Raw genomic sequence first — 15,968 nt, forward strand, 5'->3', positions numbered from 1 at the left:
GGATCACTGCAGAAATAAAACGGGTTTTTCAGAGATGGAAAAAAAAAAACAACGTTACATGCCCAAGTATCAGTAAGTGCCAAAGGGAACTGGGGATCTCTCACCTGTGTGCCTTTGAAAATCTATCTCATATATTTTATTTTCCAACTTTTCTAATTATCTCAGATAAAGTAAGTGGGATGTTCATGAAATTCAGTTTTAAAAACAGAAAAGACTCATGAGTAATTAGAAGCACAGAGAAAGTAAAGTGTGACTGAACTTGTGAAGAAAGTGGTCTGATTAGAAATAATTGAAAATCTATGCTGTATATTTCCAGAGGGATAAAGTAATCAAAATAAAGTCATGTTAAAAAAACAAACAAAAAAAACCCAAACCCCAAAAAGCCAAACCTAAGTCAAGAAAAGTAACATACCTTTGCAAAATAAGGATGCAGTAAGAAAGTGCATGCAATAATTAATTCTATATAGGGAAACATCCTATCACAGGGCAGGAAGAGAATAACCTTTTTTTCTGCCTCTGTCCTTCCATTACTGACCAAAACTATGCATACCTTTTCCCCAAGACTATTGCAGAGCTGGAGGAAGTTCAAGGAGAGTAAAAAGACACGTTTGAAAAGACAGACTGGCACTGGCCACTGAAGTTCCAAGTTCACATAAATGTAGTGACTGTAATCACAAAAACAGAAGTCAAGTCTAGTTTCTTTTCAGAAACCAAGACAGCTCTGTTTCATATTTCCATGAGAAAAATCATGATTAGAATCATAAAATCTGTGAAGGCGTAACTTTTTTTTTCTTTTTTTTCCCTTTCCAAATACTTTCTATCTTAGTTCTGCAAGATGGTGAAATCAAGCTTTCCCTTGGAGAAGGGTAGGCAAAGGTAGACACAGCCCACTCTGTGCAGAGAAAGAAGCACCACATGCCTTGTCTTGGAGAAGATGGGACTTCTAACCTTTTGGGATGCCTCCAAATCCACACTGGCACAGAGGACTATTTTTAATCCTATTTCTCATCTGTATGGCAGGTGTTCAATCACTCAGCAGTCATCTCAATTGCTGATGTCAAAAGCTTACTAATGTAATTTAAATCAAGGGCAAGTATAAATCAGAATAATTCATGGCCAAAGTGTCAGGGACTGTTTTGTGCTGCACTGATTTTAATGCTACTTTCAACAGAAAAATGACACCACACAAAACACACAATTCACCTAAATTGGAAGAGAAACATAAAAAAGATTTTTAGGGTCATTGATTGATGGTTTCCACACTTCATACCAGGCCAAACTAGCAATCTAGTAGCAATGAGAGACATTCCATCAGGTGTTGCCTGCTGTCAAAATTTAGATTTAAGATGTACACTATACATTTATGAAGACAATCTTTTAGAAATTTATCATGAAGAGTCTAAGCTTTGGGCACATTATGAATTGACCAATATCAATTTAATGAATTGCATGAATGTTAAGCAGATAGTAGACGGAGTGGTAGTATTTTAGCATTAAATATTGCTTCAGAATCTGGAAAGATTATTTATTGCCTATTCATAATCTCCCTTCCTTTTATGTTAATTTAATTTACTTCTTGTTACTGGTACTCATCTGTTCTTGGGTGACTTCTTGCTAAAAATTACATTGCATTCTAATTGAAACACTTAACATGCTCAATACTAGAACTTCATCTAATATGTGTATGAAAGATTATGTGCCCAGTATCCCAGAAATAATCCCATCAAACTATTTCTACATTCTCTTTTTCTACATTGTTTTTTTCTACATTCTCTTATTTCTACATTCTCTTTCTCTACATTCTGTCTATAAAGGAATGTGAAGTAAAATTATGAAGAAATACAGGCATTTAATAAGGCAATGTAACACAGAGGCACAGAAATGCCCACTATTTCCATCTGGTTTATTATTGTTTTTCACAATCCCTTTTCTTTATTATCTGAGGAGAAGAGATGGCCCAGGAAGGCGAGGAGAAGCCCTTAGGGGAGGAGAAAATTCCCACATATTTCTTTTATATTCATCATTAACTGCCCTGACTCTGTCTGTGCTGTTCCCCAGTGTGTGTTACACAACCTAATGCATGCAGCTGAGGAGTGCCCGGGTGCCAGGCTCCAAACAGATTGGAGCACAGTCAGTGCTGAGTTTCTCTTCTGGGCACCATTTGTATTTTGTTTTCTCAGCATGCCATTTCATGCTGTCACGAGCCCAGTTTCAAAGAAGGAGCAGTGTGCTACAGCAGCAGAGATCTCCAGCTTCTGCTGAGGAGCCCCATGTAAGGACAGCAAGCTTTGGTCCCACCGAACAGCTTTTTTTTTCTGTTCAAAGAGTGAGGATCCAGCAGAATGAAACCACATTTCCAGTTCAGATAAAAGTGGTGCAGGGTGTGCTGGTTGGAATGCAGGTATCCAAGACAGCAGCCTGCAGTAAGTAGAATATTTCCATGAAGGAACATTCTGTGTGAGTATAGCTCTTACCTGCACCCACCTTGTGCAGCCCAGCATCATCATACCTGACCTGGGCTGACAGATTTAACTGCAGTACAACATGCAGCACATATGTATGGCAAACTGGTTGTTGACAACATCAGAGGCTCTTTTACTGGTGAATACTGTCTTTGTGTCTGGCTTCACTGGCTGACTGGACAGTGCTGAAGATATTGGTTGCCCGACAGTGTGAAAAAGTGCTCAAGCTGTAGGCTGAGAGGACTTCACCTTCCAGCTTGTGCTATATGGCATCTTCTTGCCAGCAGTGCTGAAGGTGATTCAAACCAGCAACACTCCCAGCATGCCCAGGTTCCCCCATATTTTTCCAGTGTGAGGACTCCAGTAGTCCTTTCAGAATATAGATATGTATCTTCAAGCAAGGAAGAGATAAGCTCTTAAATAAACTTGTTTGTTATGAATGTCCACAGGAAAAAATGGAAAAGAAAGGGGTACAGCAGAAAATATGAAACAGGTTTAAAATTACTTATAGATAACAGATCCTGTAGAGGAAGAAACTACTGGATGGTCTGCAATATATAACCTGAAGTGATGTGTGAATGTTATTTTTATGGTGAGCCATACCAGTGGTGTGATACTGAAAAAAGCTAAAGGTTTCTTGAGAACTTCTGATCATGGAGCTTGGTTCAGGACATGAGTCACTCATAGAGGGAACTCACCATGGCTTTCTCGTTACCAAGTAAACTAAATTGGGTTTTCCACCTCCAGTAGGAAGTATAAATTTGAATATCATTACTTGAACAAAGACCACATTAGCAAGTCAAATGATTTTGCGTAAGAACATTATTTTTTTACAAGAAGGCCCCAAAATGATGCTTTTTATATAATTTAGCATTTTTAAAATTCTTTCAAATGAATCAAAGTGAATTCTAAAATACTGTTTCAGAATGAATTCCAATTATTCTAAGACTTGTAAATTTCTGCTAGTAGAAGGGCTCAGAAAGATTTCTCCAGCAGTAGACCAGCTAGTCCACTATGTAATTCTGATCTTTGTTCACACATTTTAAATGTGTCAGCATAATTGTATGGCAAAACTGTATCTCTATTCCCAATCTGAAAAAAAAAATTCAGTTTATTATGACAATTATTTTCCTTTCAGAAATATGCTTCCTTTATGTTTTATTACTTCTTTGTGTTTTATCTTATTTTTAAGTTATTTTATTAAAATAATTATCAATTACAATTTATAATAGCTACTTTTAACTAAAAGCTGTCTTTAATGACACTAAACTAAATGTCATAATAACTCTAAAATATAACCCTATAAAACCTGAAATTAACATAGAAATTGTAATTGAAATGTTGAAAGAAAAATAAAAACTTTATTATTTGCATTTCTTTTCTTAATTTAAAATTGACAAATGTATTTTGATCTTTCTTTGCTTTCCAGAAAAACATGTGAACTTCACATGGAGCAGAATTTTGCTGTACTGACCACCTCCACTGAATTACAATAAAAGCCATAGATTCTCATGGTATTCCTGCATGTACCAAAGTGAATAGCTTGATTGAAGAAAACAGGAAACTGATATGGAAAAGAAAATGTAGTCATTATAGAAAAGGAAATAAAACAGAACACAAAGGAAAGCAATCAAAACTTTCATGTGCTTTTAACACATGATTCTGTTGTAACCCCTGGGAATTCCCTACCAGCCACAGCCATCTAACCACCCACAAGCTCCTCTGTTACACCAAATGTCTCAGCTTGCTTTCTCCCCACTTACAGGCTGCAATCTGAGAACTGTCCATCAGTAACCACATCGATAGCATTGGAGCTGTAACTGGCTGAGTTGGATGCAAAAATGTGATGGGAAATAAAGAAAATGATTGAAGGAGCTGTTGTTTTCTCCCACTCTCTCTTGGACTACCTCACATCCCAATTTTTCACCCTGGAAGAAGGAGGACAGGGTACACTGTGCAATTCCAAGACCAAAACACTTCCTCTTAAGATGCCAGTGCGGTTGCTAAGTAACAGCAAAGTAGTTTATCTGCCACATCCCTCACGTGCCTTGTGAACACATGGAAAGTGGTTAAGGTTATCATAAATCTTTGACTGCCCATGTATTAAGATAATTTGTTCTCCTCAAGAATGAATTAGAAATGCTCCGAGAAACTTAAGTAGTATGTCAAAACAAAAAAACCTGAATAGCTTATAAAACTATCTCTATATAGACAACTTAAAATGGATGGATAGGTCAAACAAACTCTTTGCAAATGCAGCACACTCCACTGTGGTATTTTAAAACTTCTATTTCTAAGTTGATTTTTGTGAACCTGTCAAGTTGGAAGAACTTTCTGCTCTTTAAGTAAAAATCAATCAGTTTTTTATTTCATTCCCTGCTTCTTCTTAGTGTAACCCTCTTCCTCTTGGAGAGCGTGTATGTGGTTCCAGTTAAATGGCAACTACCTTCAATATTTTTCACCCACTCTTGAAATATGCTTTTTGTTGTTTGGGGTTTTTTGTAATCAGAATAGTCATGAAAACATTAAACAAAAAGTAACAATTTGTTTGATTCTATTTTTTAAAAAGAGGGTAGATGATAGCCAAGAAAATCTACCAGATGGTTCTTTTAATAAATACATTAAAGTCTCTTTTATTTTCTTTCAATTTCAGCAACAAACATAACAGAAACTTTCAGACCATCAAACCAGTTTTCACAATCTGCCATAAATTTGCATTTCACAGAAATAATCCCGACAAGCACTAATAGATGAATGTTGTTGGTGTAACAATAAAACAGTATAAGTCGTATTTATACCATCCTTACATACAGAACACTGTACACACAAAAAAATCACAGATCCAGAACAAAGTAAATTCGATCCCTTAGACGTTTTACGTTTATAGGCTTGGTACCAAACAAAGAATTCTCCAAGCAACAGACAATCTCTTGTTCTTGTGTGATTTATTTGTAATATTGTGCTCATGCAAAATAGGTATTTGTTTTATTGCATTAACATTGAAAGAATGTTGGGAGTTAGTTCTGAAACCAGTTCAACCAAATTTTACACCCTGTTTATCTTCATCCATAGCAAATCTAAGTCATTTTTCTAGGTGACATAAAATGAGGCATTAACAGATGACTCAGATTTTTATTGGAAAGTTCCAAAACGATAATGAAGCTCAACCACCTACAGTTCAAAAACCATCTTTCTTGACCATGCATGTTTTTTTATGCTATTATGAAGTGGTTTAGATGAGATGCCTTCTTGTATATTTAAAGTTTCTATCATTTTCTATATATTTTTAAAGAAACCATGTACTATCCAACATCCACTGTTCACAGAAAGAAATAAGCAGCAGGAATAGCTCTGGTGGCAGAGTTGGCCAGAAGGACATCAGTAAGTTAGTGGCAACTTAATAACATCAAACACCCCAGAGATACGTCACGAAAGAGTTGATTACTATAACCCGTATTTCTGTAAGAGTTCAGACTGCCAGGGGCGTTTGCGCTCTGGAAAGTAATCTGGAATGTGGATTTTTTTAAAATCTTGGATACACTTTCTCATTTCTTCCTCAACACTTAGCTTCTCACATACCTTCTTTTTGGAAAGATTTGTTTCTCTGGACTTGCTAATGAGAGTTTGAAAGAGTTCACTGTTCCTGCGTTTGTCTGGTGGTGGCATCCACTGCACTGGGGCCTTCTTAGATGGACGATCCAAAGTCAGAGTATTTGGCTGGTGGGCTGTGGATGGCTGAGTGCTGGTGGCATTTTCTTGAGGAGTGCTGGCTTCTGAGTGGCTGTCACAGCTTGAGGTGGACAACTCATTACAGGAAGTCCCACTTTCACTGCCCTTGTCCAAGACCTTGTCGTGCTTCCTTTCTTCATGGTCTTGTTTAGGCGAAATGGTTCGCTGGGGGGGTCCTAAAGCAAAGCAGGAAAGAAAAAGTATTAAGTAAGCACTGGTTTACACATAGAAGTAATCAGCTGCCACTTAGAAAAACCTGATTCAAAGTCTTGGCTGGGATAAATTGGTGGCTTTTCCTTTCATTCAAAAGGACTATACCAGGACACAGTTTGAAGGTCTGGTTCCATATGTGTGCTCAGTTGTCGAAATTCTCACTCCTGGAAATGTTAATGACAAAAATAACTTCATTGCCTGCCTAAGAATCCAGGTAATAAAACATGTGCAATGCTCAGGTTTGATCTGCATTGGAAATCCCTGCAGGCAAGTTTAAATGAGCTACTTTGATACTACACCTCAAGCTAGATTTTGTAGTATAATGAAAATAGAACCATACAATTTGCAAACCCTTTGCTTAAATAAAAATATTCCAAGGGCTTAGATTTTTTTTATTGTTGTTTTTTTGGAAGCTCTTAGCTCTACCTTCCCAGAACAGTCTACTGATTTACGCTCTGCAGATGTCAACTCTGCAGAAGCCCTGGACAGAGACAGTGGTATTAATCCAAGAAAAACAGAGAGATCTCTCACGAGTGGCAGAGTCCTCAGGCTTTTTTTTTTTTTTTTCATCCTACAGTGATTTCACTGCACTTCTTACTGTCAGCTATTATCCCAGGCTTGCCTCAGTGGAAGCTCAGAATTCATTTGAACACCTCTTACTGCAGAAGCTGACAGGGAAAAGGAGGTGATGAAGTTATTGTAATGAGGCACTCTGCGACAGTGGGGAGAGCTGCCCAATGGCCCAGTTGTGGGTACTGCTCAGCACTTCCTCTGCTTGGAAATCAGATCCAGGTTGTTATTCTCCCTCAATATCACTTTTGCTTTGAAGTCTTAAGCAGAATAATAATGTGAAAATTCGGTGATAGCTGCTGAATCTGTACTAGCATTTTCATTTCTGAAGTCTTATTTCAAAACTCCAGCTGCGAAGGGAAATGCTGGCATCACATAAACGTCATGATCTTAATTTAGGACACTATCTAGAGCTCACTGAGGTATCTACAGAGTTCAAGAAGCTCTGGGGAAGATCAAAGGGAAAAATTTCAAAGATGTTTAAACTTCTAAATGAAAATGAAGATTGGAACTTCAGGGCAATTGTGTATTTGCTACAAATCCTGAAAGAGTTCAAACTGTTCAGGTATCTAAATATCTTAGAAAAAACAAATTATCCTTACAATTTGATGAAAACACCACCAGCATCAGTTAATCACCTTTTCCAGGTCAATGTCAGGTTATGAGAGCTCAACCTTGAGCTGCTGTGGTTGAGTTTCAATGAGATTTTTAAATCACTTAGAATACTGTCTTTCATAATTACAAATTAGAAATATAATTAAAAGCATAAAGAATGCAGAAGGAATATGAACACTCCAGTGTCTTTTTGACAGTGCAGTTCTATGATTCAAAGGAATCTAAGAAGATGGCAATACTTTACATGAGACACAAGGGAGAACAAAACAAAACACAAAAGGAAATAAATGATAATTTAACAGCAGCAGCATTCAACAGTCTGCTTTTATTTTGTTTTAGCCAGCATCCCAGGATGAAATGCCACATTTCATGTAGTCGACCCAGAGAAATCCATGAATAATCAAGATCCAAAGAAGAGAGAAAACAATCCATCAGGGCTTGTACTTGCATTATTCAGGATGAAAAACACAAGTGATTTTCTACTTCATTATATTAATCTCAAATATTCAGTGCATGGCTGCAGCAATTTCCTTCCTCTTTTTCCTCCAGAAATATGTTCACCTTCTTAAATAGATTTACATACACTCCTTCTGCTGTTGGAGCTGGCAATTTATTTCATATCTCAAATCACTATATGAATGCTCTAAATCAAGAGTCAGCTGGCACTATGGAATTAATCTAGTGACACAGCATGTGATTATAAAACTGAGTCGTTAATCAAGTAGTGATTTCAGTATTGTTACTCTGATTTTCATAACATTATTAACATCAATATCTGATCTAGTGTACAATCGTAGCTCTTCAAATGTATCAACACTCTATGACTAAGAACCTCAAGTTTTCTGCTAGTGACACCCTGTAGTCTTCAGCTCTGTATTTCTTACCCAGTTTTTTGCTGTAACTTCATAAATCAAGATATTATTTCTAGCTCTTTATTGGTACTCTTTGCTTCTCAGGGGCTCAACCAGCAATGTACTAAGAATCTATGAAAAAAAAGCACTGAAATACACCTTCAAGAATATCAACAATTCCATTTCCTGCTACAACATTATTCAGGAGACTGACAATAGGCAGGTATTAAATAGCTTTTTTGGATCAGAGCCCTGAGCTTCTGTATCTTACAGCACTGAGCTCTGTATGCTTCACTGAATTGCCTAAGTTCACAATGACTTTAATCCAAACATAGCTTTCTCCCACACCTCTCTTTTAAAAATTAACAAATCCTCCCTCACAAAGAATTCTTTATATGCTCCTGCACTTCTTTCTCAATAGTGTATTATTAAAAGAAGCAGCTGTTCTGCTAGAGGATAGGTTTTTCTCACAGTATTTTCCACACGCTGAAACTGAAGAGAATTTATAAAAACGTAAGGATTTTCAAAACGTATTTGTTTAGTTTCAACATCATGGATTATCAGGTAAATTTAGCTATATCTCTAATCTGGAAACCACCTTCTTCTTGCCCTCTATGCTGGCACACTCATTTGTGGCCAGGATTGTGCGTGTGTGGATGCTGACTCCACTGGACCTTCTCAGCCCTTCCAGAATAATACCAAAAACATTCAAATAGCTCAATCTCCAGAAACTACCTACTTGAGAAAATATCCTTGCTCCAGTGTGCAAGTAAAACTAAAAAACTTCAGTGATTTACAATCTGTCCTTCTTGCTCCTTCCTCTTTTAGCATCCCACCTACTGCTGGTTCTCCAGCTTTTCCAAACAGTTCCAGTAGACATTGAACTTCCTACTTCTTTTTCACTTTGTCGTGGTTTGGACAGCGGTTCTATCACCCAACCCCACCTGGGAGGGGTAATCAGGAAAAGTAAAGAAGACCCATGGCATGAAATGAAAACAGGTTTTGGTCACAGAGAGTAGAGGAGCTGGCCTCAGGCATGGGATGTCCAACAAGATGGACAGGACCCCCGTGGGTAAGCAGCTGTGCTAAAAGAGCATTTTTTATATTCCCCAAATTTCCTGATTTATAGTGAAGGTGCTGTTTTTGCTATGGAATATTTGGGTTGCCAGCTTGGGTCAGCTGCCCTGGGCTTTGCCCCTCCCATCCCACTGCACCTGCATGGTTCAAAACTGCCCTCGACCTTGGTCACTGTGGAGATCTGCACATCAGAGCTGGGGATAAACAAAACCTCTGCAGCTTATTTCTTTTGTTCTCACAGAACTGGACTCACAGAACTAGCCGCTCAAAACTACAGTTTCTCTGAACAGAAAAAGGGGTTTAGAATTCAATCCCAGCAAATCCACAACATCTTTATTGCTCTTAAATGGCTTTCTTTTTCTCAGTTAGAAAGTGAGCTTGCTCTTTGCCTAGGCTTGCTTGCCACCTCTGTCACTGTGGCTACCAGGCTCCCATGTTTAGTAGACTTGAATGAATACCTCCAGCACATATCTGTGATGAGGAAGGCATAGGTGCATTTACTTTGACTGTATATATTCCTCATCTGCATTGCTCTCTGCACACATTTTTGCCAACAGGAACTGGCAGAATTGAATGACAAAATAATCACTTGCAAATTGTTTTAAGAACTTGTACTGACATGATGAATGGCAAAATCCTAGCTCTGGAGCACAACTACCTGGATGCAGGAAAGGTTAATAGGAGCTGAAGCTGATATAAAAGTAGTAAAGTAGATATGAAACAAACCACAATTGACATTTTAAATGTGTTGGATATGTGGTACTTGAATCAGGAACACCAGAACCTGCTGATGGGATGCCATCTTGTACTGTAGGTCCAAAAAATACACACGAAAAAAGTTAAATTGTTTGAGTTTGATCTATTCCCTTGCCAGCACTTTAAAATAAAGATTATTTGTTGATTTCAATAAGAAACTAAACCTATTTTAAAAAACATAAGCAAACAAATCCCAAAATCATAAGGTTTTCTATGACGTAATTTTAGTGAAAATAAAGTTCTTAGGGATAGTTTAGCTTCATAATTTTCTGTTTCTTCAAATATATTATTTTTAATAATACCACTGTTCTACTACATATAATCTCATTCATTAATCAAATAGTGATATTTAGGGTTCCTTTCAACTGATAGAATTATAAAAGGAACTAACTAAAAAAGTTTGGCAAATACATTATATTTATTAAGAACACATTTTTAAAACATTTTAGTAAAATTGTTAATAAAATTGTGATGTAAGAAGAATCCATGTTTTTATCAGATTTAATAAAAAATCAAAACAGAAGGGCAACAGGGTTTTAAGCTGACTGATTGTATTAGAAGGCTCAGAAACAATAGCAAAGAGAACAAAAGTTATTTTTATTTGTATCTGTGAATATCTAATCCAATAATATTACTTTCATTTTGATTCATAATTTTTGCATACTTGACAATGTATGTAGTATGTGATTTGCACATGATTTTGCAAAGTAAAAGAAACTATAACTAATATACAGTCATAGAAAAATACTCATCAAATTTCACATTATGATTAACTTATCCATTTTACATATCTGGACTTCTATTACCTCCAACCAACATTCAAATTGTTACAGTACCCTGAATTCTTAGAGACCAGTCACCTGTGAAATCCAATGACAGGTTATGGCTACTATGGGAACATTTTCATTACCAGACTTCTGAGTTCTTAATATCACACTTCAATTGGAAATTATCTTTTATGTCTAATTTTATTTTGGTTTTCTTAAAAAAAAAAAAAAAAAAAAAAAAAAAAAAGAAAAGAAAAAGATTATTTTAAAGAGCTATAAAAGGATAGCTCCAAACCCCTGACATTTTCTGTGGCATATAATTGATATTTTCAGTTTTTAGAAGAAAATCCTGTTCTTAGAGCAGAGCTCAACATATGAAATCACTCTCTGAGACCAGCAAGGGATTCAGCTTGCCTCTTACCATTAGAGCTGTACGTCAAACTAGCTTCATGCCAGACAAATTTACAATGCACTTCCTGACCACTGAACTTCACCCTAATGGACTAGAGTTTTAATGCACCACAAAATCAAGATAAATCCACTGCCTGGATTTAGCAGTAAGAACTTACAGTTTTTTTGCTTTTGTTTTGTTGTTTTGTTTTACTTTGTTTTTAACTCCATACAGTTTGTCAAGGAAAATTCTCTACCGATTTTACGTATTTCAGTTTGCATATTACTCAGTCCTGCTGAGAGGGGAGGAAAGATGGAAGGTCAGGCCCTGTTTTATTTCTATTTTAAGGCTAATATGCAGGCCTACACAGGAATTAAGTGGCAGGCAGTCTCTAGCTTCCCCTCTGTCTGTGGATGAACTTTATCAATTATCAACATCCCAAGAAAAAGGTGGTAATAACTAAGTATTTAGTGTGAGAAATATCTAAGTGCCCTTGACAAGCTCTGGTCTCGACAGCTTGCAGTCAAGGTGTCTGAATATACTCAGTTTCCAGTTTTGGTTTCATCTGGTAAAATATTTCAGTCCACATTTTGGATTAAAGGCTTGATCTAAAGAATGCCTAGTGTATGATAGTGAAGTATTTTTCAGAAAGCAGGATTGAAAACTCAGCATTTCTTGTTTTTCTTCCTCTTTTTCAGACGAGTGGCAAATTGCAACGGATAGCCAAATGCTTATGCTTTTATGTTCTTTGACCCAACTCTGGCTTAGCTTTAGTCAATGCAAAGTAGAACAGCTTCAATAAAATGAAGAGAATGTTCCCTTTGCCTTCGATCGCTTCAGGGTAGCAGATTCATTTGGAAGAAGTGAGTTAACTTCCCTCAGGCACAAGAGAGAATAAGTATCGGGGAGACTTTGATTTATTAATGTGCTAATTCCCAAACCCTTGGGTAAAACCCAGCACTGTTGACATATCAACTTCAGTACTTTGAGCAGAACTTGAATTTTATATGTTTTAAGAAAGCTAAGCAAGTCAGTTTGCCAGTGAAACTGCCATGGAGAGGTCTTGCAAATCTCAGTAGGGCTTCCCTGACATGAAGAATAACACTGAGGTTACTCACATTTTATCAGTGTAATTTTGTAAATATGCCCATGCTCCAGCAAAGCCTCAAATTCATATCTACAGGGCATGCAAATTGGTTTGGTTCACCAGGAAGCTGATTCTGAGCTGTGAGTCCAAAACTGCATTAATTTAAAAATATTTTTAGACTACAATGTTGACCCCATTCAAGCCAAAGACATCACACTGATTCCTTAAGCTACAGAAGCCTAATTCAAAACTAAAGCCTGTTCAGTCTACCGTGAATGAAAAAAAAAATTTAGAAGGAAAGAAGTTAGAATGATTTCTGTAACTTTTCAGAAATCCTATAATTAATGGCATCCCTGGAAAAATGATCTTTAGGTTAAACCAAGTGAAATTATCACAGATAATACTTTAGCCCTCCCCCCCCCAGTATTTGTGCAAGAACATCTGAAAATACTATGTTCTAAAGAAAACCTCATTTTAGACCTAATTATGGTCTGCTAGAATATAGAAGTTATAATAACAGAGTGTTGAATGAGTCATTGTAGACAATCTAAAGAAGTTATGACAAGTTTAAAAACGATCTTGGTGCTTATGAGAGATGAAGAAAAAATATACTCTTTGATTAGTCTGAAACATTTTACTACATTCAGAATTTAATAGGAAATGCAAATTTTACCATAATATTTCCTGTCCTCTACTGCCAAGCCCATGACACATCTCACATGCTTTGATTTGAAAACAAAGTGGGAATGGCACACTGAAGTCTTCTTGGTAATGTTTAGGAGCATTAAGATTTTTAGGACTTTTTATTTGCTCTTCCACAGATATTTCAATAGGAAGAATATGTCTGTGATTGCACTCTTGATGAAGCCTTTTATTTAAATCACCTTACCTGTCATGGAAAGATAAAAAGTCTCTGTGTAGAGATTGTGGCTGTGTTGGGCACAGCTCCCACAGGGGAAATTACCCTTTAATAGTGTTAAGCTCGATGGTGTGTGAATGGTTATGTGGTACTTGAAGAGAATGAATGAATTCATCTTCCAGATTAGGACCACATGCCTGTAAGTGATAAGTACTTTGTCTCAAAAGAAGAAAAAACCCCCAAAAACATAAAAATATTTTTCTGTCACATTTACTACCACCTAATGTTAAATAACTTCTAGAAAGGGTACGGTAGAATGAGTTAAATAAATCAATGAGGAAAATGTCTGCTTATTTCTAAACAGGCTGTATTTTAAATATTAACATTATTCACAATATGAAAAGGCTAATTAATATATGAGAGGGAATAATTTTTTTTTGAATGACAGATGATATATAATAAACAATTTCATGCTCAACTTGAATTCATTAGATACTTTACCTTGATCTTGTTTTGAATGAATAGCAAAACTATACTATTTTCATTTGTTACTTTTCTAGCTGGGTTTCATGGTAGGCAAAATAGCACTTAAATAGAAGAGAACCAGTGAAATTCTGATATGGACAATTTGTTGCATTCCAGTAAAACTAATGAAGAGTCCACAGCTTCTTATTAAATATATTAATCTAAAAATTTTGAAGTCATTCTGAGAAGGGTCTTTTCTCAGCAGATAAGCTAAAAATATCAAGAGAGAGCAGCAATTTTTGTATCCCACTACAAACAGATTCAAATATTGAAGATAACATTTTTTATTTTGTGGTGTTGGAGATTGCTACCTCACTAATGCTACACTGGAGATACAAGAAGAAAACAACTGTTTGGAATAGATAAGATATAAGCTGAATGAACATCAAAAGACTGAAAGTTAGGGAACCATCAATACTGCCAATATCCATGCACTGTGTATGATGTATAACAGATTTTACCCATTTCAGGACTATATCAGTGGGCCAATACTTTGCAGCCAGAGCTGTCAACCCTCCTAATTATCATTGAAGAGACAACTGTTTAGCAAACAGATTGCAAAATCCCAGAGGCAAAATTTAAGGTCCACCTCAGCTAGGGGAATATTGTGAAGTTATCTAACAAGTTCCTTGCAGACAGCACAAACTTCAAAGGTAACCAGATGCTTCACATTTTTTATGTAAATTATTTGGAGAAATAGGGTTTATTGAAACAGCACAAAATCTTCTTCCTGAAGTAAACTCAAGATAAATTGTTGCATTTTTCAGTGGTCGTCAGAAGCGGCATTAATTTCCACTAACAGCAGACAAATAGCAACAAAATACAAACATTATTCTGGCAGCAGCCGGACTGAATTTGATCTTGAGATTGAAGGGTTTTGGTTATTTAAAAATGAAAGCAATTTGACAAATGCATTTTACATATAGAACAGCTGAATTGTAGTCTTTCCACCTGTAGAAATATCTTTGCCTTCCCCCAAATCTGAAAATATAGCACTTCAAATAATTTTGATGTTTGGAAGAAATCTCAGAAATTAATGCATTGGTATACATAAAAAATGAAAACTCCTTTCATATGAAGTGTGCCCTGAAGAGAAGGACTTGGTGCTGTTGGTTGATGAGAAGCTCAGCATGGGCCAACAATGTGGTCCTACAGCTCATAAAGCCAACTGTATCCTGTGCTGCATCAGAAGGAGCTTCCCAGCAGGTCAAGGGACTTGATTCTCCCCTCTATTCCTGTCTCATGAAAACCCATCTGGAGTACTCTGTCCAGTTCTGGAGCTCTCAATATAAGAAGTATATGGAGCTGTAAAAGCAAGTCCAGAGGAGGGCCATGAGGATTATCAGAGGGCTGAAGCAGCCTTCCTATGAAGACAGGATGAGAGAGCTGTGTTGTTTAGCTGAGAGAAGGCTTCAGGGAAACCTTATAACAGCCTTCCAGTACCTGAAGGGAGGACACAAGAAAGCTGAGGAGGGACTTTTTTCAAGAGCATGTAGTAAAAAGATAGGGAGGAACAGTTTCAAACTGAAAGACAAATATTTAGATTATATATTACGAATAATTTCTTCAGTATTAGCATGGTAAGACACTGGAACAGGCCATCCAGAGAAGTTCTGGATGTCCCCTCCCTGGAAATGTTCAAGGCCAGGTTGGATGGGACTTGGAGATACCTGGTCTAGTGGGAGGTGTCCCTGCCCATAGCAGGGAGTTTCAAACTAGATGATCTTTAAGGTTCCCTAAAATCCAAACCAGCCTGTGATTCTGTGACTGTTCTATAACATCACTTGCCAGTATATAAACAGCCCCAACTGTTTGTGTTTCAGCAACATCTGGTATGTGTGCTTGTCATTAATTTCCAAATTGTATATTAAGTTCATGTTCAGCTTTGTATGATAATTTCATCTGCTTTTTTGTGACTGGTTATTTTTCAGTGGCTATCAGTTAAAAGCTGAAGTATTTTCTTCTGTTGATGAAAAATGCTTATTAAAGTCTTCCCTTATAGAAAGAGTTAATTTGTATTAAAGCCCACCAATTTATCTTCAAATTATTCATTTGGCTTCAGAAAG

The 15,968-nt window shown here is 36.7% G+C and overlaps 1 protein-coding gene across 1 annotated transcript in view; it reads right to left on the minus strand.

Moving 5' to 3' along the window:
- Positions 1-5,906: 5,906 nt before the first annotated feature.
- The window catches only part of KCTD8 (potassium channel tetramerization domain containing 8), an 86,586-nt gene continuing 76,524 nt past the window's right edge, over positions 5,907-15,968 (minus strand). Inside the window, exon 2 of the mRNA XM_030449960.1 lies at positions 5,907-6,367. Coding sequence (XP_030305820.1) covers positions 5,907-6,367 — 461 coding nt within the window. The remainder of the gene's footprint in view (positions 6,368-15,968) is intronic.

The sequence above is a fragment of the Calypte anna genome, chromosome 4A (genome assembly GCF_003957555.1).
Source record: "Calypte anna isolate BGI_N300 chromosome 4A, bCalAnn1_v1.p, whole genome shotgun sequence".
Classification (NCBI taxonomy): Eukaryota; Metazoa; Chordata; class Aves; order Apodiformes; family Trochilidae; genus Calypte; species Calypte anna.